The sequence below is a fragment of the Chenopodium album genome, chromosome 26 (genome assembly GCF_948465745.1).
Source record: "Chenopodium album chromosome 26, dcCheAlbu1.1, whole genome shotgun sequence".
In the NCBI taxonomy this organism is placed as follows: Eukaryota; Viridiplantae; Streptophyta; class Magnoliopsida; order Caryophyllales; family Amaranthaceae; genus Chenopodium; species Chenopodium album.
Genome location: NC_137859.1, coordinates 30,357,865 through 30,385,589, shown reverse-complemented (window position 1 = coordinate 30,385,589; position 27,725 = coordinate 30,357,865). Strand labels below are relative to the sequence as shown.

The 27,725-nt window shown below is 34.6% G+C and overlaps 2 protein-coding genes across 2 annotated transcripts; both read left to right on the top strand.

Annotated features, from left to right (window-relative positions):
* Positions 1-2,155: 2,155 nt before the first annotated feature.
* LOC145617000 (uncharacterized) lies at positions 2,156-6,129 on the top strand. The gene is made up of 6 exons (XM_081671709.1): positions 2,156-2,380; positions 4,336-4,426; positions 4,472-4,546; positions 4,806-5,144; positions 5,857-5,987; positions 6,070-6,129. Exons 1-6 carry the CDS (start codon positions 2,156-2,158, stop codon positions 6,127-6,129), a joined length of 921 nt encoding a protein of 306 aa, XP_081527835.1.
* On the top strand, positions 5,670-25,795 carry LOC145617065 (uncharacterized). The gene is made up of 14 exons (XM_081671762.1): positions 5,670-6,963; positions 8,606-8,681; positions 8,803-8,892; positions 8,989-9,033; positions 10,709-10,810; positions 11,161-11,257; positions 11,424-11,479; positions 14,966-15,076; positions 15,159-15,289; positions 15,517-15,556; positions 17,312-17,374; positions 20,336-20,529; positions 24,606-25,091; positions 25,493-25,795. The coding sequence occupies exons 1-13, from the start codon at positions 6,530-6,532 to the stop codon at positions 25,075-25,077; spliced, it is 1,911 nt and encodes a 636-aa protein (XP_081527888.1). The 5' UTR covers positions 5,670-6,529; the 3' UTR covers positions 25,078-25,091; positions 25,493-25,795.
* The last annotated feature ends 1,930 nt before the right edge of the window (positions 25,796-27,725 follow it).

Genomic DNA, 27,725 nt, shown 5'->3' with positions numbered 1-27,725 from the left:
AGGGCTAGAATTTCAATTTGGTCTCCAATTGCTTGACAAGTGTCAACCTTTTATTTGTTTATTTTATACATAATTTTACTAGCTCAAAATATTTATAACGGTAATTAGTGAAAAACGGTAACTTATTTTTAAAAACTGATTTCACCAACGACTTTATTTTTTTTTTCTCTATAAAATGAACCTAATTTTGGCCATTTTTTATGCACTTTAATTTTTTTACCTTTTTCACTCCTTTCTCTTTTTCATCTCTTTTTATAATTTTCTTTTGTAATGGATGGAAATAATCATAATTATGGAAGAAATATTAATTTTCCAAATTCTCAATACAATTCAAACACTCCCCCTTTTGATCCAAATATATTCAATAATCCACAATTTTAAGCTGCTTTGCAATGGTTTGGTAGCCACCAAAGACCTATAAACCCGAATTATACATCCCAAATTCCTCACCAATTTCATGGGGTTCATCTTCACAAAATGTCCCATCATTTCCCATGTCCCAACATTTTACCCAACCCATGGATCAATCTCCAAGAGTAAATGTTAGTAGCACTGCTTCTCCAATAGAAGATGTGCGAGAAGCGCAACATCTAGAAGATCTCGATGATGATGTTGTTGACATTATTGGAGAAGACCCCAATGATTAAAAAGCTATTTCATGGAGTATAGCTGAGAATAAGGCGCTTGTTTCAGGCTACATCAATGCCGGTGAGAATGTTACCATAAATACAAAACGAACTAAAGCCGGTTTATGGGCTGCAATTGGGAAGTTATACGAAGAGGCACGGGTAGAGAACCTTGAAGAGATAAAAGAACGGACCATTAAGTCCATGCAACAACGTTGGGATTTTATCAACAAATGGGTTATGGCGTACATTTATATCCTACGGCACCCGAAAAGTGGAAACTCAGGCGGAGACGCTGTCCAAAGTGCCCATGAGTATATTATGCAAAACTCAATCATGGAAAACACTTTACTTTGATGCATTGTTTTGAAACAATGCAAAATTTTCCTAAATAGGACCCACATATGGTCCAACAGCTTCCTTTGGAGAGCGAGGGAAGTGTGAAACGATCCGAACCAGAATCTCCAAGTGTGGGTGCTGGAAGAAAGCGGCCTCTGGGTATAAAAAAATCAAAGAGTTTAGCTGCAGAAAGTAGTAATTCTTCTACATCGATAAACCTTGAAGCTTTCAACACAACTCTTGACGAAACTAGTGATAAGCGGCTTGATCAAGGAGAACGAATGATCGACTTGATAAGTAAAAGGAGCGAAGATAGGAAAAAGCTAAAGGAGGAGGAGATGAAATTCAGTATGTTACGTTCATTGATGGCAAAACCCATCCTCAATGAATTTGAAGTCAAAATGTACAAGAAGCTTAGAGAGGAGTTTAGTAACAGGTTTTTTTTAGAGATATTAGTTAAGTACTAGTTATTTTTTATGTATTAAGTATTTAATCTTTTAGTTTCTGTATCAAGAGTTTATCTTTTATCTAACAACATTATGTTTAAGATTTGTTGTAGTATTTAAGATGTAATCGTACGTAGTAGTAATTTTAATCGTTTGTATTTTTATTTGATATTAGATGTTGTAATCTTATGTGTTGGAGTAATAATATTATGTTTCTTTTTTTTTAAAAAAAAAAAAAGCATGTAATTTTCTATCTTATCTACCAAAAATCTTATTCCTCTGCTAAAAATCTTATCTTTTGTTAAAAAATCTCATTTTATCTACCAATAAATCTTATCTTATCTGCCACAAAATCTAACCTTATCTACCAAAAATCTTATCCCTCTGCTAAAAATCTTATCCTCTGTTAAAAAATCTCATTTTATCTGTTTAAATCTTATCCACTCTTTAAAAAATCTTATCTTCTGCTAGAAAATCATATCTTCTGGTAAAAATCTTATCTTACCAGATTGCAAATTATATTTTGTAACTTTTATCTCAATTGCCTATAAATTGACCTATTTCACTTACAACACTTCCACTATCACAACTACAACTACATTTTAATTATTTTAAAATGAGTAGTAATTCAAATTCTTTCACTTCTAGTGATGAAATCTATGACTACACGTTGCTTGATTTTATTGACGAAATCGGCAACAACAAATCATAGAAGATGCATTGAGATATGTGGTTAACACCACCATGCAACAACAAGAAGAAGATGTTCCACGTCAGAGAAAACGAAGGGAAGTTATACCACGTAATCGTGAAGCAGCACATGATCAGTTGGTTGCTGACTATTTTAGCGAACAACCATTGTATGGTGATGATAAGTTTCGGCGTAGGTTTCGCATGCGGAAACCTCTATTTATGAAGATGGTGAACCAACTAAGTGAAACTGATTCTTCCAGCAACATCCAGATGCTAGTATGTGTAGACACCCATTTGTGTCTCCCCAAAACCAAACCCAGTGATGAATGTCTTTCACGTCGAACCATAATCGAATGAGGTGAAAGTGTGGAAAAGTCAAGTGTTGCGGTTTAGTTTTATTTAAAATTCTCTTCTCTCTGTTTTCGAAAATAACTCTATTTATCAAAAATAGCCAAACCAGTTTAGTTTGGTCCATAATTAAGGTCAAATAATAGTGTAGTTGGATGGGGCTCGAAGAGAAGAGACCTTTCCAACGATATATTATAAGCCCAATTCCAATGAATATTGAGGAAGTTATGGCCAAAATACTAAACTGGGCCCGGTTAATTATTTTACATACGACCCAATGATCTAGAGGAGGGCCCAATGATAATTATTATTCCTAAAATTATTAGGATTAATTATAACTTTCTAGAAGTTTCTAGAAGGTTCCTTTTAATTCTAATATTATTAGATTTAATAATTATTTATTTTAAGATGGACTTTTATTTGGAATAAAATATTATTATTTTATTTTATTATCATTATTATTATTATTATTATCTTTGAAAACACGTTTTTATCTTCTGTACGGATTCCGTAGATCAAGTTGATTAAAAATCGGATTCCGCGTGGAAAAAGCACGTCTAAGTCAGACTGTCGCCAAACGACAAGTCTGTCGCCTCGCGACAGACACTGTCGTATCGCGACATAGTGAATTTCTGGCGACATCGTGTAGTTTTATTCCATATCAAATTCCATACTTTTCCGGACTATTTTCCTATAAATAGGGTCCTCGACCTCCGTTTTTATTCATCAACAACAATCAACTCTCATTAAGAATTACTTAATTCTTATTCTCTCTCTCTTTCTAAACTAGCTTTTATTAAACACAATATTCCGCATACACAAGATTTAGAATCATCTAGCCAAGTTCGAAGTTGCCTTCGCCCTAGACGTGCAAGGTTTAATATTTTCTGAGGGTTTGGTCCCAAATCCAGTCTAAACTTTTTAACTCTTTCTTTCAATTATTTAATTTAATTCTTTAATCTTTATTATTTTCATTGAAGTACTAACGCGTGTATTTTGTTATTAGAAAGAGGTACGAGGCTTCAAAGTATGTAATCTTATTACTCTCTTTCAATGTAGAAAGCATGTTTATTTTTAATATTCCTAGTATCATGTTAGGATGTTATTTATTGCTTTCCCCAGTATCATGTTTAGGGTGTCTTTACTCTTTTCTAATATCATGTTAGTACCATGTTAAAATTAAAGCTTTAATCTTTAATGCTTAGTGACATGCTAGGATTTGTTATTAATCTTGTTAGTATCATGCCTAGGATCTTGCTATTATTATTAAGCTTTATTATGCCTTAACATGATTTTGATTATCATTATGATGATGATTATTATGATTATTTTTTGCTTATTATTATGTTGCTTGATATATATTTTATTGTTATTGCTTGATCACGCCTTTTATGCTTGTTAAAGGGAATTTGTACCTGAAATCACGCTTAATAAGATAATTAATAATTTGGTTTAGGCTAATATGATTTTAATTCAAGTGATCGCCAATAATAGATTTATTTGTGCATTAATATTCAACCAACATAGATTAAACAGGTTTAGGATTAATCTATTGTTTGCATGTTAGTCAGAAAGCGCACATGAATACGAGTAGAACAAAGTAGAGGCCTATTTTATAGGGCGGGTCCTTTCTTTTGTAGATTGGATTCGTACCCTCATCCCCGAACCCTGTTTGGTTCAAGACCTTATGGAGTTGACGATCTCCTGGATCGTTTTGGGTTTACAAGTTCCTAAAACTTGTTGGCGACTCTTTTGCTCTCTTTTCCTTCCCTTTGGAACGCCACCATACTTAAGTGTATGATCACAGTGGGGTTCAAGCTTGGGATCATAATGCTTGAAATATTCCCTACAATATGCGTTTGGGTGCTTCTCCAATTCAAAAGTGCACAACGGCTATAAGGATGTTAGCATATGGATGCGCAACTGATCAAGTTGACGAGTACCTCAAGCTTGGGGCAACTACAGCTAGACATTGTATCACGCACTAATTCGTTGACAGAGTGATTCGTGAATTCTCAGCAGAATACTTGAGGAAACCAACCCCTAAAGATATGAATCGCCTTCTAAGAGAAGGAGAGGAAAGAGGTTTTCCGGGTATGTTGGGAAGTATCGATTGCATGCATTGGGAGTGGAAAAATTGTCCAGCGGGGTGGAAAGGGGTGTATCAAGGGCGATAAAAAAGGCGACGGTTATCTTAGAAGTTTTTGCGTCTTGTGATTTGTGGACATGGCATGCCTTTTCTGTAACACCTGGATCCTGCAACGATATTTTAAATGTCCTTCAACGTTCACGCGTCTTTGACGACATTTTAAATGGTCGTGCTCCACTTACAATCAAGGGTATTATCTCACAGATGGGATCTACCCAAAATGGGCAACATTTATAGTTGCAATAACTGCACCGCAAACCCCTAAACAACGATTGTTTACTACCAAACAAGAGAGTATTAGAAAAGATGTAGAACGTGCATTTGGAGTGTTGCAAGCTCGATTTCCCATTATAAGACGTCCTGCTTTGGCATGGAGTGTCGAAATGTTGTGGAAAATTGTTATGGCGTGTATTATCATGCACAATATGATCGTAGAAGATGAACGCGAAAGTTATCTTAACTATTGGGATCCTAATGAGTTTGCTATTGAACAACCCGAGTATTTAGCAGGGACCTTCAAACCGAAGAGCAACGACTTTCACCGTAACCCCGCACTACCAAAATCCTAATCTAACCACATTAATGGCAACACCAGAAAATCTCCACGATAAACAAACTCATATGTCACTTAAACAAGATTTGGTAGAACATTTGTGGGCAAGATTTGGGCATACTAGTAATTGGTAAGGAAAAAGGAGGAAATTTAGTTATTTGTCTTTAATTTCTTGTATTTGTTTTACTTTAGTGTATCAATTAGTGTTTTTATTCCTAATTCCATGTGTTATTGTAAACCACCTTCAAGAGGATAGATATCCTCTCCAATATTCACGCTCTAAAAGATGAAACCAAAAAGTGTTTTTTAAATAAAAGCGCCATAGTAAAATTCATACATGTAATCTCTTCTTCTCACTTTCAAATCATTTAATCCAAAAATATTACAAAGAATAAAAAATAAAAAATAAAAATATAAAAACGTGTGCTTGGAGTGGCAGAAATTAGAAAATATTTGACAATGCTACTGTAAGCCCTGTTCACTTGGCTGCGGCATATGTGAAATGGTGGCTGATCATGGTGAGTATGCAGTGCTGCTAGCGAAACCCACGCAGGTACAATAGGTTTCTTCAGCTAGTGCTTGGTGCTGCCCTTCAGAGTGAAGTGTGATGATCAACTGTGATGCGCATACAGGGGCTGTAACAGGGTTGGGGGTGGTCGTCAGAGACCACACTGGTACTGTTGTGTTGGCTGCACTTAGCAGGTTGGCGGGCTGATGTTGTAGAGGCAGCAACTTGCTTATATGGAGTGCAATTGGCTCTCATGTTTGGTTACACTAATGTCCATGTGGAATGTCATGCTAGTCATGTGGTCAGTGGAGTGATGAAGAATGCTGTGGGCTTCTCCCCTTTTTATCTATTTTTTTAGGGAGATTGTTAAGATGTTAAAGTTTTTTTTTTCTTTTTTTCATGTAAAGAGGGCGGGTAACACTCTAACTCACCTAGTAGCTAGATGGGATAGTAATGATTGTAAGTAATACGTTTGTTTTAGTCCGCTCCCACAAAGTTTACAAACTTTGACGAAACATGATTTAATTTAATAAAATCCCGTCCGATTTGTCTCAAAAAAAATGTTTGATCAAATCCTCAAGGAACAGTACAAACACACTACTCGTCTAGTCCTCTAAAACCTTGGCCGGGGGAAGTGAGGAGATAAACCAAAATAAACGGCGTACAACCGCCAAAAGTTTAAAAAAAAAGCGCCGTGTTTTATCTCACTTCAACCGTTTCAAAACCATAAACCCTTATTTAGGAGTTACCAAACCCAGAAACCCCTAATTTCCCTTGAATTTATCTATCAATCCATCTAAAACCCAGACACCCTTGTTTCAATTATCCATCAATCAATCAATTCATCTAAACCCTAATTTATCTACCATGCCAAGAAGAGGCCCAAGACGCAATTATACTGAAATCGACCCCTTCACAGACGATGATGATGACGTCAATATCGGCGGGGATGACATCATCTTCATAGGGGACGATGACGATGACGATGACGAGGATGAGGATGAGGACGAGGACGAGGACGAGGACGAGGACGAGGATGAGGATGATGGCGAAGCGGCGGAGGAGGAGGAGGTGAGAAGGGTTACTTTGCCGCCTCTTTCTGAAGCTGCGGCGGCGGGGTCTACGGTTTCAAGAATTGAGGAGAGGGAGAAGGAGACGGTGAAATTGGTTCCGGATTCGAGTGGAGGATGTGGTGAAGGAGAGGATAGTCAGAAATTGGAGTGGAATAGAGAGGATGTTGAGGGTTTGTTTTGTCCTATTTGTATGGAGCCTTGGACTGCTTCCGGCGAACATCAACCTAGGTCTTTCTCTTTCTTTTTCTTGCTGTTCATTGTTTTACAATTAGGATTTTGCAATTTAATTGTGTACAATTGTTTGGATTTGCTGAATTTGATTTTTTTTTTTTTTTTTTTTTTTTTGATGTCCTGGTATCAGTGTTGATATGATGTTTCGGCTTTTTCGTTCAATAAGTGTGTGTAAATTTGAGGAGTTGTTGATAATGTTGTTTACAATACAGTAACAATATGGTATTTAGGCCCTTTAGAATGCTTAGAGCTGATGTAATAGCTGTTTGTTGAAAATTTTGTACATCGGAGATAGCTTCCTAGTTATAAGGTTGTACTTATTAGACCGCTTTACACCCTCCATTGGGGAGCTTCTTTTAGAGGTATTGGATAATTGTTGATGATGTACATTACCGATGAAATAAATTGCATTGGGTAAATTGTGAAATTTTGTGTTGAATTATCTCTACATTAGGACTAGCCTAAATTTTATACAGATGAGGAAATTACAGTTTTTATTCTATGATGATCACATAACAGTTCGGCTCCATTAAATTTTTGATTTTCACATGTCCAAATTTTAAATTTCTACTACTTAATTATACGGTTAAATTACAATTTGGAGTGATATATGGAGTTTGGTTTTGGCACATTATGACATTTTGGAAAGGTACAGGTATATGTTGCCTTGACTGTAAGTAATTTAGATTGGTAGTGTTTGCTTAACAATACAATTATTTATTACATCAATGATGTGATTAATTTTGTATTGTTGTAAGTATATGGGACACGAGCTGTTTTTAACTAGGGAGGTAGGGAAACCAGATTGGCCGTCAATTTTGTGAAATATAGGGTAGTCAGTGCCCAATTTTTGGGGAAATGTGACCCATCTAGGGCACTAGTATTTATCATGGGGTGTTTATTACTTCCTTCACAGTATGAGGAACTTCTCTTTGGGATTTAAAATTTGGTTGAGACTTATGATGGCGGAACATGGAGGTTGATAATGTTGCCAGCTCAATTGGCGTGGTCTGGCTAATTGTCTTATCTGCGTTTAGTGTTCAGATTTCTATGTTTACTGTCTACATTTTCTTTGGCAAGCTTTTTATAACTACTAAAAGGTAAAATTGATAACATGATTAACACTGAGATTGTAGCTTTAATATGTTACATTCATGTGCAACTTCATGCTTGGAATGACGGGTTTGACTTGCCACAATCCCTCTGCTTCAGGATGATCACTGAGTTTTTGGAGTTACCCTCCTCAGGGAACCTGTAGTTGATCACGAGCCCTTGAGCTGGCAGGAAGAATTGTTTCAACTTTCAAGAGGCATCCTCTATAATAATTGCTCTTAGAAGCAATGATCGACCCTTGCGACTGTGCATTTTACTAAACTACTAAGCGAGAGTAATCAAGTTTATGTGAAAGGATCTCTTCAAATTTTTTCATGTTCTTTTTGTGACAGTTATGAATACCATTGTTTGAAGTCAGACAACTTTATGGCTAGTCTATAAAGAATTCACATCCATCATTCACTAGGGTGTCTCTTTAATTCTATGCGAGTGTTATGTAAATGTGTGTTCCTGCTTGCTTTTTGGTATGATGTAGCATCACCTGCTTGGTTGTAACTGATGGTTCATATGGATACAAGGAATGCAGTTGTCTTACTTGTGGCCATTTATTCGGAATGTCTTGCATCAAGAAGTGGCTTGGACAACGAAAAAACTCTGGAAAGGTACTTAGTTGATAATGATGGGATATTCTAAAACTTAAACACGAGTCTTATAAATTAGCAAAAAATTAAAATAACGATGATGCTTCCTTTTTGAACTTAGTTATCTTCCTCGTCTTTATAGTGTCCACAATGCAACAAGAAGTGTACATTGAAGGATGTTCGGAGGATTTATGGATCACGGGTTGTTGTAGTTGACGAAGAATCACAAAAGGTATTCTAAGACAATTTGTTGTGTACTATTATTGGATCTTCTTAAGAAGTTTTCTGAAACACTAATACACTATGCCTTTTTTGTTTTTCCCTATAGCGTATACGATATCTCGAGGCTAAATGCGATTCTCTTAAGAAAAAGGTATGGATTTTCACTTTGAGTTTACTGATTGCATGGCATGTTTCATGTGTCTCTTTATCGCTAGCTTTTCATTACCATATATGACTTGGTGTTCATTGTTTTGTTGCCATATTTTTGACCAATTTCTTTCATACTTGTATCTTAAAAATATGGTAGCTTGTTCCTTCGGTTTGATTAAGGCAAGTTTAAAGATGATATTATTGCTGTTTTTTTGTTTGTTTGACTTAGAGATTGTTACCCTAATTTATGAATAAAATTCAATTCCCCAACCGCTCGTGTATGAATATAGCATAACTTGAAAATATGGGTCTAACCCCCAGGATGATGATGATAAGTTGATTTCCATGTAGGCGTTGTTCTCTTCACTTTTTTTTTTTTTTTTTTTTTTTTTTTTTTTTTTTTTTTTTTGCTGAAATTGTACTGAACTGAAATCAATACAATTGAGAAATAAGCAAGTTAATTAAAGTAGAGTAATTATAGGGTCAAGATAATTTCTGATACCATGCTGAAATGCATGATCTTAGATACTAAGATGAGATAAGCTACTGATTACTAGGATAATAAGCATTAAAACATGACATAGACAAAACCGTACCTAACAATCCCAAAATAATAGGAAAAAAACCCATTGCATACCTACTGTACTATTAGATTCGTATAAAAAATGTATGAAAATGAGAGCATAAAAGAACCATTAATAATTCATCATATTAGTACCTGGAGCATCTAACAACAATAGCAAGTATTTTAGATCCACTTAGATTGACAAAAAATATAAAATATGAAGTCTAAAATTAATAGTGTAGCATATGCTAGTTGTAGCAATGATATGATCTACAACTAAAACCAACTAATCAAAGCACCAAACTTATAATACTAATCTACCAAGAACGAAGCAGACTAAATGCAACTGCCGTTCTCTGCTGTCATCGACAAAGAAAACCAAATTGAAAAACTAAAATCCTAAAATTATTTTCTGATTGTGTTGCATGAGTTGTATGTGTTGCCTCATAGGTAGGGGTGATTTTTATATCCTAAAAGTAGTAGGGTAGAATGGAAGAAGGATTAAAAAAGATACTTAAGATTTGTTTCATCTCTTGGATCTTTTGAGATTCTGATATTATTGAAATGAAAATCTCGTTTGATTTTCTAGGAGGAGGCAGTAGAAGGAGTTGATTTGAAGAGATAAGGTTGAATCAATGAATCCTTTTGCTTGGTTAATCTTTTTGACTTGTGTATGCTGTGTGGAATTGAAATTTATTATTTTTGTTAACATTTGTAGTAATTGCTGGCTCTAAAAGAATAGTTGGCCGAGGTGAGTAGTACACTTGGACTTTGGGGGTATGTACCCCCAGGCTTGGGATCTCCATATATCACAAACCAAACTCATATTAATAAGATCTAATTAAGCCCAATAACTAATGAGAATTTATTTAAATAGATGGACCTTAATAATATAAGTACTCCAAAAACCTAAATAAAGAACATGAAAGTTATTCAAATTTCAAATGACTCAAATAAGGGATAAAAGTGTATCTGATGCACTACAGTGGATTTGTGTATCCTATATTCCCTCTTTGTAATGTAGTTTATTTTGATCTTGCTGGGAAGACAATGTATTTGTTAAGAGAATAAATTGTTTTCATATAGTGATGGTTTTTTTTTGTTTGGTCAGGACGAAGAATGGCGTAAAAAGGAAGCTGAGTGGCGTATGAAAGTGTTAGTATTGCAGAAGAAAGATGTAGAGATAAGTCAGAAATTACAGCAACTTCAGGAGGTGTAGATGTAGATTGAGTTTTTACTTCATGGTCTATTATTTCATGCCATGAATCGAGTGTCTACTATATGCTTAATCAGAATTAATGGCCTGCTGTTCTGGATTCTGGAATGCTGCTGTATCTATAATATATCATTTGATTCATTTCAACGGCCGTAAATAACCTTGTACAAAGAAGTCCAGAAATTATTTCTAGCTCTAATAATTCGTGCTTAAAAGTGTAAAATCTATTTTTCATGGAGAAAAGCTCTCATTTTTCTGCATTACTCATATGAATATTTTTTTTTTTTGGCTGATGTGCGTTTAATTTAATTGGGACCCTCATATCAATCTAATTTATGTACTTCCAGAGGGAGGATTTTCTTCAACGTACAGTGACTGAGTTAGGAAATAAATCATTGGTTTTGGATGCTGCTACTGATGGGATTCAACTGCAATCATCTAGAGGTAATCATCCTTTGGAGTGATGAGTTTTCTTTTCTGAGCCATCAGTTGGTAGGTTTATGTGCTGCAGAAGTATTTTCTTTTTACTGAGTAATGCTTTATGTCACTGACTAAGATATATGTACAATAAGTTCCTCATTTTCTTATTATTAATTGTGGTGTTCTGCAGGTGTCAACGTTGGATTAACTCAAAGTCAAGTATCTTCTTATACATTTAAATTACAGGTTTGCTGCAATACATTTACCAATAAAGTAGTTTTTCTGTCTATGTTGTTTTGCAATATCAAGGCATTGATCCCATGTAAAAGACGACAAGGTGCATCTATGATTTTTTATGTCTAGATCTAACTCTTCCTTTGTAATGAGATATAAGGTGCATTGTCAAAGTATTGGGAGACATTCCTTGGAGAAGTCAGATTTTGTGATATAGGATTATAAGAAGTGTTTATTCTCTTTATTGCACCTGAAATTTAGTGTTGTCCCCAGTAGTCAGCTATCACTTAGTAACATCTTGCAGCTTTGCTCCTGGGACTCACACAAAAATGTCATCCAACCAATGCTGATTCAATGGCTATTGTTCTTGCTACTTTGCTTGTATGCAGTGTTTGCTTTCTCTTAAATGGAATTTAGGAATGGTGTTTTGAATCAATACTTATGGTATACTATTCTGTCCTGTACATGTCATATTGAAAGTTTTCTTAGCAGGACTCAGGCTGGCCTTAGGATTCAAATTTGTGATTTAGTTTGTCCTCGAGAATGACTGAAATTTATTTGTCCATAACAATAGACTTGTGATCACCTCATGTCACTTTATTGTAAGCAAAGGTTCATGTATTTTCTAGCATTAGAAGCTTACGATTAGGTGTTATTTTTGTCATGTTTGTTTTTTTAGCTGCTGGATAGCATGCTTATACAATTTTCTTTTAAATAATTTTTTTAACAAGATGCTATTTTTACATTAGAAAGAACCTTTCTCCGTCTTTTGTGTTGTATCATTCCAATAAGCTTATTGATATGAATCTGGTATGGGACACTGAAGACTTTGGTCAACTATAGTGGGATCAAATTTACTAGGCAGAATACTGATATGAACATTTAATATCTGTTGATTTACCCTGTTCTAAGCTATGCTTCTAAATACCCATTGGGGATTGCATATAACCTATACCTGTCCATCCTGTTTTTTTAGGAGTGGGATCAAGACTGGATTTATTTGAAATGCTCCTGCCTTAAAAGATTTTCTTAAATGAGATGATACATAGGATCAGGTGATTTATTTGAAGTGCTCCTGCCTTAAAAAATTGAGTTTAATGAGATTTATAAAATCTTCTAACGTTGTTTGCATAAGTTTTAGCATGAAAGGAGAAGTAAGGGGAAAGGAGAGGTGGGGTAAATTTAGTGAGAGGGAGGTTTTGGGATAAAAAGAGTTGGATGGATTGGGAGGAGAGGGAGAGGAAGTCCATTTCCCATGTTTAAAAGGGATTTTTTCTTCCCTGTTTTTCTATAATAAACATAAAGAAATTTTGACTTTTACCACCTTCAAATAACCACTTAGGGCCTGTTCTCTTACGTTGAAATTCAATTCAGCTCAGTCACTTCAGCTCCTAATTTCCTTCTCTTATAAAATATTCATTGCAGTTCAGCTGAGTTCAGTCAATGAGAACAGGCCCTTAATTGAATTTACCACCTCCAAAAAAAAAGATTTACTTTACTACCAACAAAATTTCCAAAAATTCGATTTTACCACCAACTAACGGCTTCCGTCCACGAATCCATTAGTAGGGCCCACCTTTTTGACGTTTCTTCTTCATCTTTACCGATCTTCCATGTAAACCAACCAGCAACGAAATCAACTACCTCGGTTGGTCGGAATTTCATGTGGGACTAAGGAGGGGCCGAAATTTGGTGTGTGGGTTAGGGAGGTGGTCGGAGTTAGGTGGTGGTTAGGGTTTTAGGCTAGGAAGCTCGGACCGGGTACGGGTGTCGGACTCGGGTATGGGTCCAAGTGTCAGACTCGGAATATTATAAAATTAAGGATCCGTGGACACGTTTTAAAAGAGTCCATATTTTAAATTTGGACTCAGGGACACGGCAATTTAAAAAATATTAGAGTTGAAGGTAAGTAAAAATAGGTCAAAGTAGAAGTTTAGAGTAGTACTTATTGTTCAGCTTTTAAAAAAAATATAAAAGTAGTACTGTAAAAAAGAAAAGAAAGAAACAGTAAATAAGATTATAAGTCACGTGAGTTTTCCACCCACCTCCACATTCACTATTTCAATTTTCAAGACTGCCTACCCCACCCACGTTAAAAAAAAATAATAAAAGAAAACAGAAATTGCAGTTGAAGTTGAATGGTCGAGAACTCGAGACTCAAAGAACCAGTTTTCAGTCGCCGGCAAAGAAATCCAGCAACTTCTGGGTGTCAAACGGCTCGTTTTTCACTTTCGATCAAAAACCCTAAGGTTAGGCTCTTGGTTTGGTGAATCTGTCCTTCTATTTTAGATCTAGGGTTCACAATTGGCGAGTCCACTTTTTCACGCAAGGGTCCGACCCAGATTTCGTGTCCGCACCCGGGTCGCGTCGTGTCGACACTGGTACGGCTGGGTGTTTGGCCGAGTCCGAGCTTCGCAGGTTTTAGGAGTGCGAAATTTGGTGGTGGTTAGGGTTTTAGGAGTGCGAAATTTGGTGGTGGCTAGGGTTTTTAGAGTGGTCGGAATTAGAAGGGGCTTTATGGGTGGTCGGGATTTGGTGGCTAGGCATTAATACCCAAAACCAAAACTAACACCCGAAAACTGAGAAGACAAATCACCAACAACAGGATTACAAATCGATTATCATCAACATTTCTACAAACTAAAGCAATTAATCCATTACAACACCCACAAATCGAAACCTCAAAACCAGAAAAAGAACCGGGTAAATCAAACCTTGTCAAATCGTTTTTAGCATCAAGCTCAGAACCCCACTTCAATGGAGTCGATTCCAGGTGACTTCCATAGTTGTGGCTAAGATGACGACGGTCAGAGGAGAGAGAATGAGCGAGATGAAGTCCTTTTAAATGGGTGCTGCTGATTAAGGAATGCCTTGGAAACGCATTTGAAGCGAAGTAGTGATTTAGTGGGTAATCGGGTAAGAATGGAGGTGATTAACTCCATTGGAAGAGACGCCATTGTTGTGGATTTCGAGAAAACAGAGCAAAAATAAATAAAAATTGGTGGAAAGGTGGTTGTGGCTGTGCGGTGCGGTGGTGGGGCTGGTCGTAGCGGTTAGGTGGTGGGGGCTGGTCGTACCGGTTAGGTGGTGGGGCTGGTCGTAGCCGGTCCGACGGTGGGGTCCCGACGGTGGCAGCAACACCGGTTGATTGATGGGGATTTTTTATTTTTTTTTTTAATTTTTTTTAAAACTTACCCAATAATATGGCGACACGTGTGCAAGGTAGGCCCCACTAATGGATCTGTGGACGGAATCCGTTAGTTGGAGGTGATTGGTGGTAGAACTGATGTTTTATTTTTTTATGAGGTGGTAAAGTAAATCTTTTTTTTTTGGAGGTGGTAAATTCAATAGAGTCGTTATTTGAAAGTGGTAAAAATCAAAATTTTTTAAACATAAACCATAACAGTAATATAATGTGCCCTTTTGCACTGCAAAATTGTGCAATAGCTATTTAGCTACGTTGTTCAGTTATTTATCAGCACATATTAATGTCTGCAGCAAGAATGGCCAGTAGATGGAGCACGACACTTTGATGTGGATGATACTGGTCAGATTTTGATTGTTGCACGAAGACCGAATAGGATTGGTGATCCCCATATTCTCACCAAAGTATGTTTTTGCCCTTCTTTCTTGCAATTTGCTTGAGGTGAATAAAGTTTTGCCAAACTAACTTTACTCTGTTGTTCTGCAGATGAGTTTAGTTTCCCCTCGTGAGCAAGATAACATTTTACTTCCTTCATCAGTCAACGCAGTCAGAGACTTGCGTGTATCTTCATTTGCCAGACTTGCACTATTGGCTTCAAAGAAACTGTCTGTTTTAAGGTGGGGGTGAACTTATAATGCAAAATTTTCTCCCAATTGACTATACTCTGGAAACATGCTATTTTCTTGTTAGAGCATGTTGACCTTTTTATAAATGAAAAATGTTCTGTTGCATGAAAGCTGTAATTTTTGTTATTCTTAGTATGTAGCAATTCTGAAAAGATAGAGTAAAAGAAGTCCCTCTCTCACTAATGTCTTATTAATTTCTTGTTTTTTTTTCCCTTCAGCATGGAAAGCAACAATGTTGTCCTCAACTATGATTTACCGGTACACTTTCTTTACTTTATATGTTTTAATGATCACGTGAACACCTTCTTATTTTCCTCATCTCTTACAGTCACTGTAGTATATGGTGGTCACTCAAACTTGGGTTTTTGTGGCCATAGTAGATTTACAAGATCATTTTCTATATTGCCCTCCCCCTAGGATTCTATTACACCTATACTTCTATAAATTGTTTTTTTGGACTTCAATTTAAATATAACCTATATTTTGCTTATTCATCTAAGATTTATTCACATTATTAAATATTGAGTTATGTTCCTATGTCAAAATGACTTTCATGGAATATTGGAAAGGGATTTAATCCTAATCGTCCATTGAAATTGTCATGTCTTGGCTAGTTACCCTAGATTCTAGATCATTTTGATTTTTATACTGGAAGGATCATTCTAGTGATTGTTAAATTGTTGTTTTCTATTTTTGACCATGTATTGGTTCCTGTGGATTGGGTTAATAAAAGCTTGAACAAGGTATTAAACTTGAGGGATGGTTGAAAAAGAATTCTCTATTTTACCTTCTATGTTTCTGAATAGACTGAAATCTGAATTTTTTAATTTTAATTTAATTTATTGTTATTTATTTATTTATTTATTTATTTTTTCCTGTAATTGAAGGTTCTTAAATTATGGGTCCAAATATTTTATGTAGGTCTCATAAAACTTCTCGTTTTGTCTACGCACTAAAATATAAAACAATCATTTTGGTGACATGAAAACTATTTCATTACTAGAACCATAATTCCCACCATTAGAAAGAATAAACTTTATAAAACTGCTGTCATTGTTGGCTTGTTTCCTTTTTATTGATAAATATGTCAATAATAAGACTGTCAAAAGAAGAGAGTAGAATAATATAAAATCCAATAGCTGCCTTTTTCTTTGAATCTTAAGAGAGTAAGTCGGGATTTAAGCATGTACTAGATTAGTTTAGAATGCTATCTATTTCCATAGTTTTCAACTGCAAGGTAGGGGTGTGGCTAGAATGTTACTCCCTTCGTCCCACAATATAGTTCCTATTTTCCTATTTTGGAGACCCAAAATAGGATATAATTGTTGTTCTTATTTCTATTTTTGGATAGTATGTAAAGACCATTATACCCTATTTTTTTTTAACTTTATTCATTAAACTTCCTAATTTACCCTTAAATTATCCACTTGCATTGTACTTTTTTCCACTTTCTCTCTCTAACTTTTGTCTATAATTGTATTTTTCACCTTTTTCCCCTTAAATTATCCACTTGCCTTGTACTTTTGTCTAGTTTTTTCCCACTTTTAATGTACCTTTTCCATTTCTCCTCCCATTTCGTAAATACTGTGGGAAAAAAAACACAATCGGAACTATATTATGGGACGAGGGAGTAGATTTTTAATTTGTTTCTCTTTTATCACAGTAGTCAAATTATTCATTTGTTTTTCTTTTAAAAAGTTGGCCTAAGATCAATGGTCATATTTTGCAGTTCCTTCCCTATGGTCCACATTTTTACAGTCCTAAATTATGGTGTCCCTTGAACAAATATAGGGGGACTTTTCTTTTGTTTATGATTGGCTGCCATCTCTTATAATGTAAGATGCTGGTCTTTTATGCATCTCTAGTTTGTGTCTTGCACTATTGCATTGGGTCATAGTCAATTGATTATTGGTAATGATTAGTAATTGTGTTTATGATTTTTGTTCCAATATATTTTCTTTTCTTTATTTATTTATTCTGGCACTGATTCATATATTTTTGATTAATTCTTAGGCTGCTGCTTGGTCTTGCTCATGGGATAGTAACAGTTCACATTATGTTTATGCTGGATTACAGGTTTTACCTCTTACCAATGATTGTTCATTTTTATACTGATACTATTATTGATTTTGTATCATTGCCTGTATGCTTCTTGCTAGAGTGGTGTTCTTTCCTCCTTTGTTGGCTGTTTTCATGTTTTTTTTTTTCCTAGGAAAGGCTGTTTGATGACGATGAACAAAGGCTGTGATTTTTTTTTTAAAAGATAAATGAACTATATTTCTTTGCTTTAGCCTATGTAATCTCAGGGCTTTTTTTTCATCAAGACTTCGGAATTCAATTTCTTCACTTTCCCTTCACTCACTTAGTGTATATATATATATATATATATAGAGGGATCCGGTGAGAATAGGCCCATATGTGAGAATTTGTATTTATATGAGAACTGATCTTAAATTTTGAACATGTGAGTACAAATTTAGAACATAAGAGTAAAAATTTAGAACATGTGACTCAAATTAAAATTAAGAACATATGAGTAATAATTTAGAACATCAAGGTGAGTAATATGTTTAGAACATCTTATTTAAGAATTAGAACAAGTGACTAAATATTTAATAAATTTGCTTTATGAAATTTTAAACATGAGTAAAATTTAGATCATCTGATTTAAGATTTTGAACGTGTGAATAAAAATTTAGAATAAATTGATATAGAATATAAAACATGTGAGTAAAAAATTTAGAATATACGAGTAAAAAATAGAACATACGCTTTAAAATCTGGAACATATAATTAAAAATCTTAGAACACACGTTTTAAAATTTAAAACATACAAGTTAAAATTTTGGAACAAGTTTTTTAAAATTTATAATATCAAACTTAACTAATTTATGGTTTAGAACATGTGAGTACTAAATTAGAACATTTGATTTAATTTAGAACACCTAAGTAAAAGTTTAGAACATCAGATTTAAAATTTAGAACATAAGAGTTAAAATTTAGAACATAAAGAGTGTTCTCACATGAGAAAAATTCTCACATAAGATAAATTCTCACGAGAGCCTCCCCCTATATATATATATATATATATATAGGGGAGGGATCCGGTGAGAATAGGTCCATATGTGAGAAAACATACTTATATGAAAACTTATTTTAAATTTAGAACATGTGAGTAAAAATTTAGAACAGATGAGTAAGAATTTAGAACATATCATAAAAATTCTAAACATATGATTTAAAATTTCATAACTCATGATTTAAAAATTTGAACACGTGAGTAATAATTTAGAACTTCTACGCGAGTAATAATTAGAGCATTTGATTAAGGATTTACAATGCGTGATTAAAAATTTAAAAAGCCTGATTTGAAATTTCGAATATTTGAATAAATTTTAGAACATCTGATTTAAGATTTAGAACATGTGAATAAAAATTAAGAACACCAGATTTCAAACTTAAAACATATGAGTAACATTTAGAACATGTGAGCAAAAGTTTTGGAACATACTAGTAATACTTTAAAACACATGATTAAAAAATTTAGAACATACGAAGTATAAAGTTAAAATTTAAAACAAAGTTAAAATTTAGAACAAATAATTTAAGATTTAGAACATGTGAGTAATGTTTTAAAACATTTGATTTAACTCATTTAAGATTTAGAACACATATATTAAAATTTAGAACATCTGGTTTAAAATTTAGAACATACGAGTAAATAGAACATGAGAGTGTTCTCACATATGAAAGATTTCTCATATAAAGAGGAATTCTCACATGAGCCTTCCCCTAAGATTTTCTCACATAAAGAGGAATTCTCACATGAGCCTTCCCTATATATATATATATATAGGGGAGGGATCCGGTGAGAATAGGCCCATATGTGAGAATTTGTATTTATATGAGAACTGATCTTAAATTTAGAACATGTGAGTACAAATTTAGAACATAAGAGTAAAAATTTAGAACATGTGACTCAAATTAAAATTTTGAACATATGAGTAATAATTTAGAACATCAGTGTGAGTAATATGTTTAGAACATCTTATTTAAGAATTAGAACAAGTGACTAAATATTTAGCAAATTTGCTTTATGAAATTTTAAACATGAGTAAAATTTAGATCATCTGATTTAAGATTATGAACATGTGAATAAAAATTTAGAATAAATTGATATGGAATATAGAATATGTGAGTAAAAAATTTAGAATATACGAGTAAAAAATAGAACATACGCTTTAAAATCTGGAACATATAATTAAAAATCTTAGAACACACGTTTTAAAATTTAGAACATACAAGTTAAAATTTTGGAACAAGTTTTTTAAAATTTATAATATCAAACTTAACTACTTTATGGTTTAGAACATGTGAGTACTAAATTAGAACATTTGATTTAATTTAGAACACCTAAGGAAAAGTTTAGTACATCAGATTTAAAATTTAGAACATAAGAGTTATAATTTAGAACATAAAGAGTGTTCTCACATAAGAAAAATTCTCACATAAGATAAATTCTCACGAGAGCCTCCCCCTATATATATATATATATATATATATATATATATATATATATATATATATATATATATATATATATATATATTCTATCTACAAATCTATTATTTGAGCTAACGTGTTTTCTGTTTTTTATATGTATACTGTTCTTATTGAGCACTGTTCCCATCAGTTTCAGAATTATTCTCTAGGAATCAAACTCTTGAGAATTATGCATACAATTAATCAATAAGCAGTGGAACCCAGGAAGGAAAGCATTAAAGGGAATAGTTTAAATATCGTTTATCAACTAGAACAAGCCTAAAGCAACACCAAATCCAGTTTAATCTAATACCAATGATATCTAGCTCCAAATTTGATTTGTAAAATTTGTGCCGTGAATGGATATTAATCCAACTGTAAACCCTCATTTGATCTTTAATTTGAACCATATTCACTTCAGCATCTTTGCCAAACATTATATTATGTCTTTCTGAATTTATTTGTTTATTTAGTTTTGTTTATTAATTTGTGCAGAATGGCATGCTTTTAGTGTTCGATTTGAGACAAACTGGAAAGCCTATGGAATCGAGGAATGGACTTACCTGCAAGCCCATTCATTCCATATGCTGTCTATTAGAGGACGCTCCAGATCACATAGGAGCTAAGAAACTCCTTACTGGCTCTTCAATTGGCTTGTGTGAGTGGAGTATTGGTGGTGAATATAAAGAGTATGTTTTCTTGTTCTGCTTAGCTGTTGAGGCTCTAACCATACTTGTTTGTCGTACTTTGATTATTTTTTATTAAATTTCCCATTAATCTATCCAAATTGTGAATCACTACAGATTTAAATAGGGATGGAGTGGATTCAATGAATTCAAAAGCTTTTGTAGTATCTTGTTTCTTAGAAAGAAATGGATTTAAAGGATTTTGATTTGTGAAACTTATTTTATACTTTGATCATATTGGCAGATCTATTAAAATTTGGTTTCCTTGACAAATAAAAAGTACCTAAGAAATAATTATTTTGTGTGAATTCTGAATTCCATGAGTAAGCAATTTCTCTATTCTTGTAGTTGTTCAGTGGACCAGAGTGATCTACCTTCTTGCTGCTAATTATGTGGTTTTCATGACTATTTATCCAAGCCTTATTGATGTAAAATCTCTTTGTGGTTTCAAGACTTCCTGTAGCAAAGTAGAGTGCATATGATCTTAAATCTATTGCTTATGGTAACTTGGAAATAGGGAATTAGTCTATGAACATATTATTTTAATTTCTTGTTCACCACTTTATAAATACAATAGATGATATTTTACATATTGTCATTTCATGCCAGGCTCTTGTTTTGGGCTTTTCCTAAATGCATTTATCTGATGTACAAGTTTGGTTGGTGAGATCATATATACTGTTTTCTGTGTCCTTGATTAATATTAATGTAACAATATGTGTATGTGTATAAAGCTCAATAAATGTCCTTAATAACTTTCCTAAATACGAAAAGTAATAAATCACTAAATCATGTCAAGCAAAGAAATTTTAGAGCCTAAATTATCCTCTTAGAATAAATTTTTTATCCTAAGCTTGTTGTCTTCCTTATCATCAAATTTGTCTTCAGGGGAGGGTTGTATATAGTGTTGATTTTAACATATTTCTTAGATGAATAGGGCTGTTTATTGTATTGATTTTAAGATATTTATTAGAAAGAATATGATTTCACCAGCAATTTAAGACTTATTTAGTTATCTCCCGAACAAAAATGATAATTTCATTTTTTTTTCAATGAATCTCTCTCTCTAACATCAGTTCTAACCCCCCTTTTACAACCACCGGTTCACCAACCCCAATATCTCTTGCCTCGCCAATCTTCTCTCACCTCCCTCGAGGCCAACCCAACTACTGCTCCTCGTCTCCCTTGCTGCTACCAACTATTACTCATTCCCTTCCCTTGGCATTCTGTCTTTTTCCTCAGTCCTCACTGCCAACAATTCCTTGTTTGACTCGTCCATGTCGAAGATGATGGGTGGGATGGAGATCTATTAGCCAATTTGTTGTAATTTGTATGAGTCGAGGTGAGTTGTGGTTGACTAAGCAATAGGAGAAAGAGATGGCCTTAATTTTAGATGGTAACCAATCAACGGGGCTCATGAAAACCATAGTTCATTACTTAGTTTGTGGGAGAAAGTGATGAGCAGTGGACAAATTTGCAGTGGCGGTGGTGTACTAAACAAAGGTGAGGGTGGGGGTGGGGTTGCTGGTTAGAGATGAAGGTAGAAAAGGGCAAGAATAGGATTAGGTGGGTTAGGGCATTTTCTATCTAACCTCTCCTTAATATGTGCGCATAAATGAAGTGTGTTAATTAATAATGAAATGGAGAAAGTATGTATTTTTCAACATTGTTAGTTAACAAGTATATGCTTAAATGCCTTGCATTTATTTATAGGAAACTTAGAACTGAGCTTGTGCAACACTTGATGTAGTTGTGATAACTGTTCTTTGGAATCAAACACCTTCTAAATTCCATTTTTTTGAACATCTTCTATTTACAACAGGAGTTTGAATTATGGTAGAGCTGCATTGACTAGCCGCTTTGTCATGCTAGTTTGTATTTGGTTTGTTTAGCTCCTTGAACGGGATACATTCTTTTCTTGAAACCATGTGATATGCAATAATGAATATGACAAGTCATGAAATATTGGTGGTCTGAAGCTCATTTTATCGTTCCAAGTGAGCTATGATACCATTCATTGGGCTTTAAGGGCTCTGTACTCAGTATTATTAGCAATTTGAGTGATAACAATATTTTAGATGCATAGTAGGGTTCAGTATAATTACTGTAATAGGATGCACTTGGGAAGTAATTAGTTGAAAAATCATGATCTTTGAAAGAAAAATGGTGCAGATTAGAGTCCTTTAGGATTCCTCATTTTTGATTGAAAAAAGAGAATGTAGAATTGGTTATATTTAGATAAGAATCTATTAAAAAAAAACATCTTGATGATTTCCCTGGTATCGTTTTTGGCTGTACCAAAGACTGAAAATACATGAGCCAACGACTTATATAAGCCTAGCCAGATTTATGTATGTAATCAATCATACAAAGACTGAAAATACATGAGCCAACGACTTATATAAGCCTAGCCAGATTTACAAATGTATGTTTTATGTGTGCATCTTAAATTATTTTTTACATGAAATATTTGAAAAAAATTATATCATTACACCAACTTTTTCCACCGACTTCATGCCCATTCTCAATGACTCATAATTTAGGCTTAGATGACTCTTATGTATAACCATTGATCTATCAAACAATTGCCTCTACCCCATTAACTAAGGTGCCACTTGCCATTATTGTGAATTTGTTAGTTACCTTTTTCTTTTCTTTCTTTTATTTATTTATTTATTTATTTATTTTTTTTTTTTTTGTGATTGAAATCTGTTTAGAAAATCTATTGAGATAAACAAAGTCTAAGTAGTTTTGTGAATGTGGAAGTGGAAACATTGAAACTACTTGATGTGGTCTTGTACTTTCTGCTAACCGACTAATTCTCCTTATTACTCTCATTCGCCTTTACTCTATGGCAAGTATTTTTTGCTATACTGAAGTCTACTTCCATTTCCCATGTATACCAGGGCTAAGTTAGATTTGCATGCTTTTGTAATCTTGCTGACATAAATCATGAATGTATTTTTAAATTCATGCATCTGAAGTATCTTCATATTTTGTATACTAATTGTTTTAACTTCATTTCTAAGACTCTAAGAGTTGCCCATTCTAGGTAGGCTCCAAGTTTAAACTGAGTACGTTTGTAAAATGGCTCAGCTTTTGGTACTTCCATGTCCAGGGCATGTACTGCAATGTTAACGTCTTGCTGTACTTGTTGATGGACAACTTTCAACTCTTTAGTCAATGCAATCACTGATTATGAACTGTGGACCAGTTTTCAGTTGCCGACTTTTGTCTTATCCCATTTGCTGAGTTACATGAAATATCTCATATTGATGTTCTTACAATGCATCCTCTATGGCAAGTATGTGTTTTTCTTCATTGGTTTTTTATACCATTCATTAATTCCTCTATAAATTGTATTAATGGGTTTTGAATTGTATTGTGATAAACAATCTTGAGGGTAGATTGCAATGTCATGGATCGTGAATAATTACATTAGGCGAGTAGAATCTACAAAATATCGTCATTGTTCCTTACTTCCTTTACAACCTTTACATATCAATCCATTTTCATTTATACATTTCACTATGCTTTTTAATTTCTCCTGTCTTGTATTTGCTTTATATGTATGAAATTGTGTTGGGGCTTTGGGGAAGTTGTGGTAGTTGTAGCATGCATAATAGTTTTGAAGCAAACCTCATGGAAATTGGCGTTTCTGTTTGCAGAGTAATGGGTTGCTTTGATGTGAAATTTGTCTTTAAGTTATTGTCTTGTCACTTTAAAAGTTGTTTTTATTCCTGTAATGATGTATTTGGGCCTGTCCTTGCTCTCTGTGTGAAATCAAGTGCAAGTTTTAGTTTTATTTCATACGTAGTATGTTTTATTATGTATTTGTGTGTAATGTTATTGTGTTTGGTTCTTCCCCGGGTTATGGCCACAACCAAGATAAATCTTGTAGATACTTATGAGTGATTAAATGGACAGTAATAATCAGTATTGAATGTGTGTGCCAGCCTGCCTGGGTGGTTATTGTTAAAATTTTTGCCATTCCTGTTCTCTTTTTTCTTTTGCTGAGATCTGTCATCTATATAGTTTGCTGATATTTGTTAACTGGTATCTTGTTTTGATTTCTTCAGGCCATCCTTAGTTGCAGAAACAGCAAATCAAGGAGTTTGCATATCAGTTGCTCACTGCCCCAGCAGTGATAATATTGTGGCAACATTTCGACCAAAAGTGGAGATGCCTGATAATTATAGCATTTCTCAAGTCACACAAGGTCCTGCGCCTGCCATGGGGCACCATCTTCATGGTTCTCATGTCTTTTTGCAGAGAGTAAATTCTAGATATCAAAGGTTTGGAACAACACTTGCATATGTACCCAGCATTCGACTTCCAAAATCTACCATTATAGAATTGGGGGATGGCACCCCTGTGTTCGCATGTGGCAATGAAGCAACGTCAAATCTGGTCTTGCAAGAATTGCCCTCATTAAAAATTGTTCAGTCTCTCCAATCCCATGATCCTATCCGTGATGTGAAGTACACTACCTGCACTAAACCAAATCTACTTTGCTTGAGTCAAGACAGGATACAGTTCTTCTCTAAATAACTATCTTGAGAAAGGTAAGTAGGAACCCCTGAATTTTCATTGTCTAGCTCTCTTCTGCCACCATCCCATAAATAATAAACCTATTGAACTCTTATTTTACTCATAATTCATTGCTTGACCATGTTTTTATAGCTTACTCCTCCCTTTTTAAAACATGTTTAATGATACCATCTGTCATTTTGTATATTATGATATTACAATTTTAAAAACAAATCATTTGTTTCGATAACAATTCGTTGTGTACAATTGAGACAAATCCTGGGTATTAAGCTTGCAAGATAAATTTGTTGGTGACTAAAGTCTAGATATAAAACTGTGGTCAAGCTTTATGATGCGATCTGCTATCATTGTGACCCATGATGAACTTGAATAATATGTGCTTAGTGCAACATTAATCTTGATTTCACTAATGCAGGCATTTATTCAGAGATTCAAGTGGTATTTTGAAGCAAGTTTTTTGAAGAGCAAAGGATAGTAAGGCCGGGCTTCTTAGAGCTTAGCTTATTTATGTAGGGTTGGGATATCATATTGTAAATCATCGCATGTACAAAAGCACCGCTGGTTTAGCAAGTAGGTATGCACAGGCCTGATTATCGGGCAAATTAGGAAATTTTGCGTAAATAGGTTGTAGATTATTTATGAGAAGTTTGTTACTTCGTATTATAAACTGACCAGGCAGGTAACAACAATGATCGACAAGTTTAGATATCTCATACAATCTGGTTGTAGCATTGTACTTCAAGTCTTGGCTATAAGCTGCCACAGTGACATTCATAAGCTACACAGCTACGAAGCACGACTCATAAGTTGATAAAAGTAATGGCGGACTCAGGTGGGTCCAAAATATAGTGCAACATAAGGGGGCATTTGGTATAACAAAGGGTAAGGGAAGAGTTTAAGAAAGGGAACCAAGGAGAATGAAAACCAAAACGCTTAGATTTAGCCCATTTATGCAGCTTGTTTTAAAATAAGAATGAGAATTTCACGACCATTACCCTTCCCTTCAACCACTGCCACCAGTCTTCCACCATTCAACCACCCCTCCCTATTGCTGCCTTTGTCGTGCCCTTGTCAGCTGTCACTGCCACTGCTCCCCTATCCCTTTTCATTCATTTTTTTTTTTTTTTTTTTGACAAAGTTCAGAAGTTGGTTGTCTAAAGCAATGCTGGTGCAGGTTGCTGCAGAGGGGTGGTGTTTAAGAGGTTGGTTTTGGACGATATTGATCATTGATGGGTGGTATGGTTGCGCATGTTAATTTCAAGTATTTGTTTTTATTATTGATTAAATATTTAATAATTAGATTGGACTTTGACTTGTCATGATGCGATTGGTTTAAGGTGCATACTATGTGTGAATGTGGCTAAGGTTTATCTAGTAGTGGTATGGTACAAAGTTTGCCCCGGGTGTGGGTTTGCTAAGCTCAGAGCTGTTTTTAGAAACTTTTTGCTATTGACAAGGTAATGTCTTCTGTAATTTTAGTGGGGTTGTTTAATCCATCAGTTACTTTAAAGATCATTTTGACTCCCACGTACTCTTTCAATGAAAGCCAATTAAATTTAAATTAATTTAATTGGTTTCCTGGTTCAAGGTATTATATGAAAATCAAACGTTATGATAGCAAAATCAATTCAAGTGGATGGGTGGGTTTGTTTAGTCATTTAGGGAAAGTTGCAAGAAACTATAAAGGAAAGGTGATATTTATTTGCCATCAGGAGATCGAAAGCCTACTTGCCACCCTTGCGAAGTTGGGGCAAAGATATGGAATTGAGAAGGTTATTTTTAAGTCCTACTGTGAACAACTTTTATCTCGTTTCTCTAAGGGACCTCCTTATCTCACTAACTTAGGGTTTTGGGGTATGAAACCTGGAGATGTGTGGTGAGTGGAGCTGTGGGTTTTTTGAAACTTTGTGAGCGAGTGCAAAAGATATAACACAGCTGTGTGAGTGTGTGTGTGTGTGTGTTTGGGGGGGGGGGGGGTGGTGGTAAGATCAAGTGGTCAACATGGTTGTAGCAAATGGGAGCTGCCTGGTGATGGTTCTGTGAAGGTGAACTTCGATGCTGCCTTGTTGGCTGGAATTGGTGTAGGCCTTGAAGTTGTAATTCGTGATGGGGTTGCCAGGGTGCTGGCTGCTGGTGTGAAACGAGTTCCTGCAGGTGATGTTCCTGTCATTCTTGCTGAAGCAATGGCAGCAAGATATGGTGTTTTGATTGCAAAACAACTCCAGTTTGGCAGAGTGGTAGATCTCCTCTTGACTTGGTTATTGAAGATATTAAGGAAATAGGGAAAGGATTTACTAGTTTTAGCACTATCCATATTAAACGTTGCGGTAATGCTACTGCTCACTATGCTGCTAGACTTTCCTCGTGTTGGTTCAAATTTTGTATTTCTTGACTTTATCCTTCAAGGTTTATTAGCCTTGGCGGAGCTTGATTTGGCTTAAATAATTTTGTTAACCTTTTGGTGTTGTCTTTTATTTATGTACTTTTATTAGTAGTGTAGTGTTTCTTGGTTAAATATTTGTTGAGGTGGAAATTTTGTTGCCATTATTTTGCTAGGCTTACTACTTTTGGGAATGATTCAAGTATGGTGTAATCATGCTCCTAAGGAAGTAGATTCATATGTAGCCATGGACATTTTGTTGGATGAA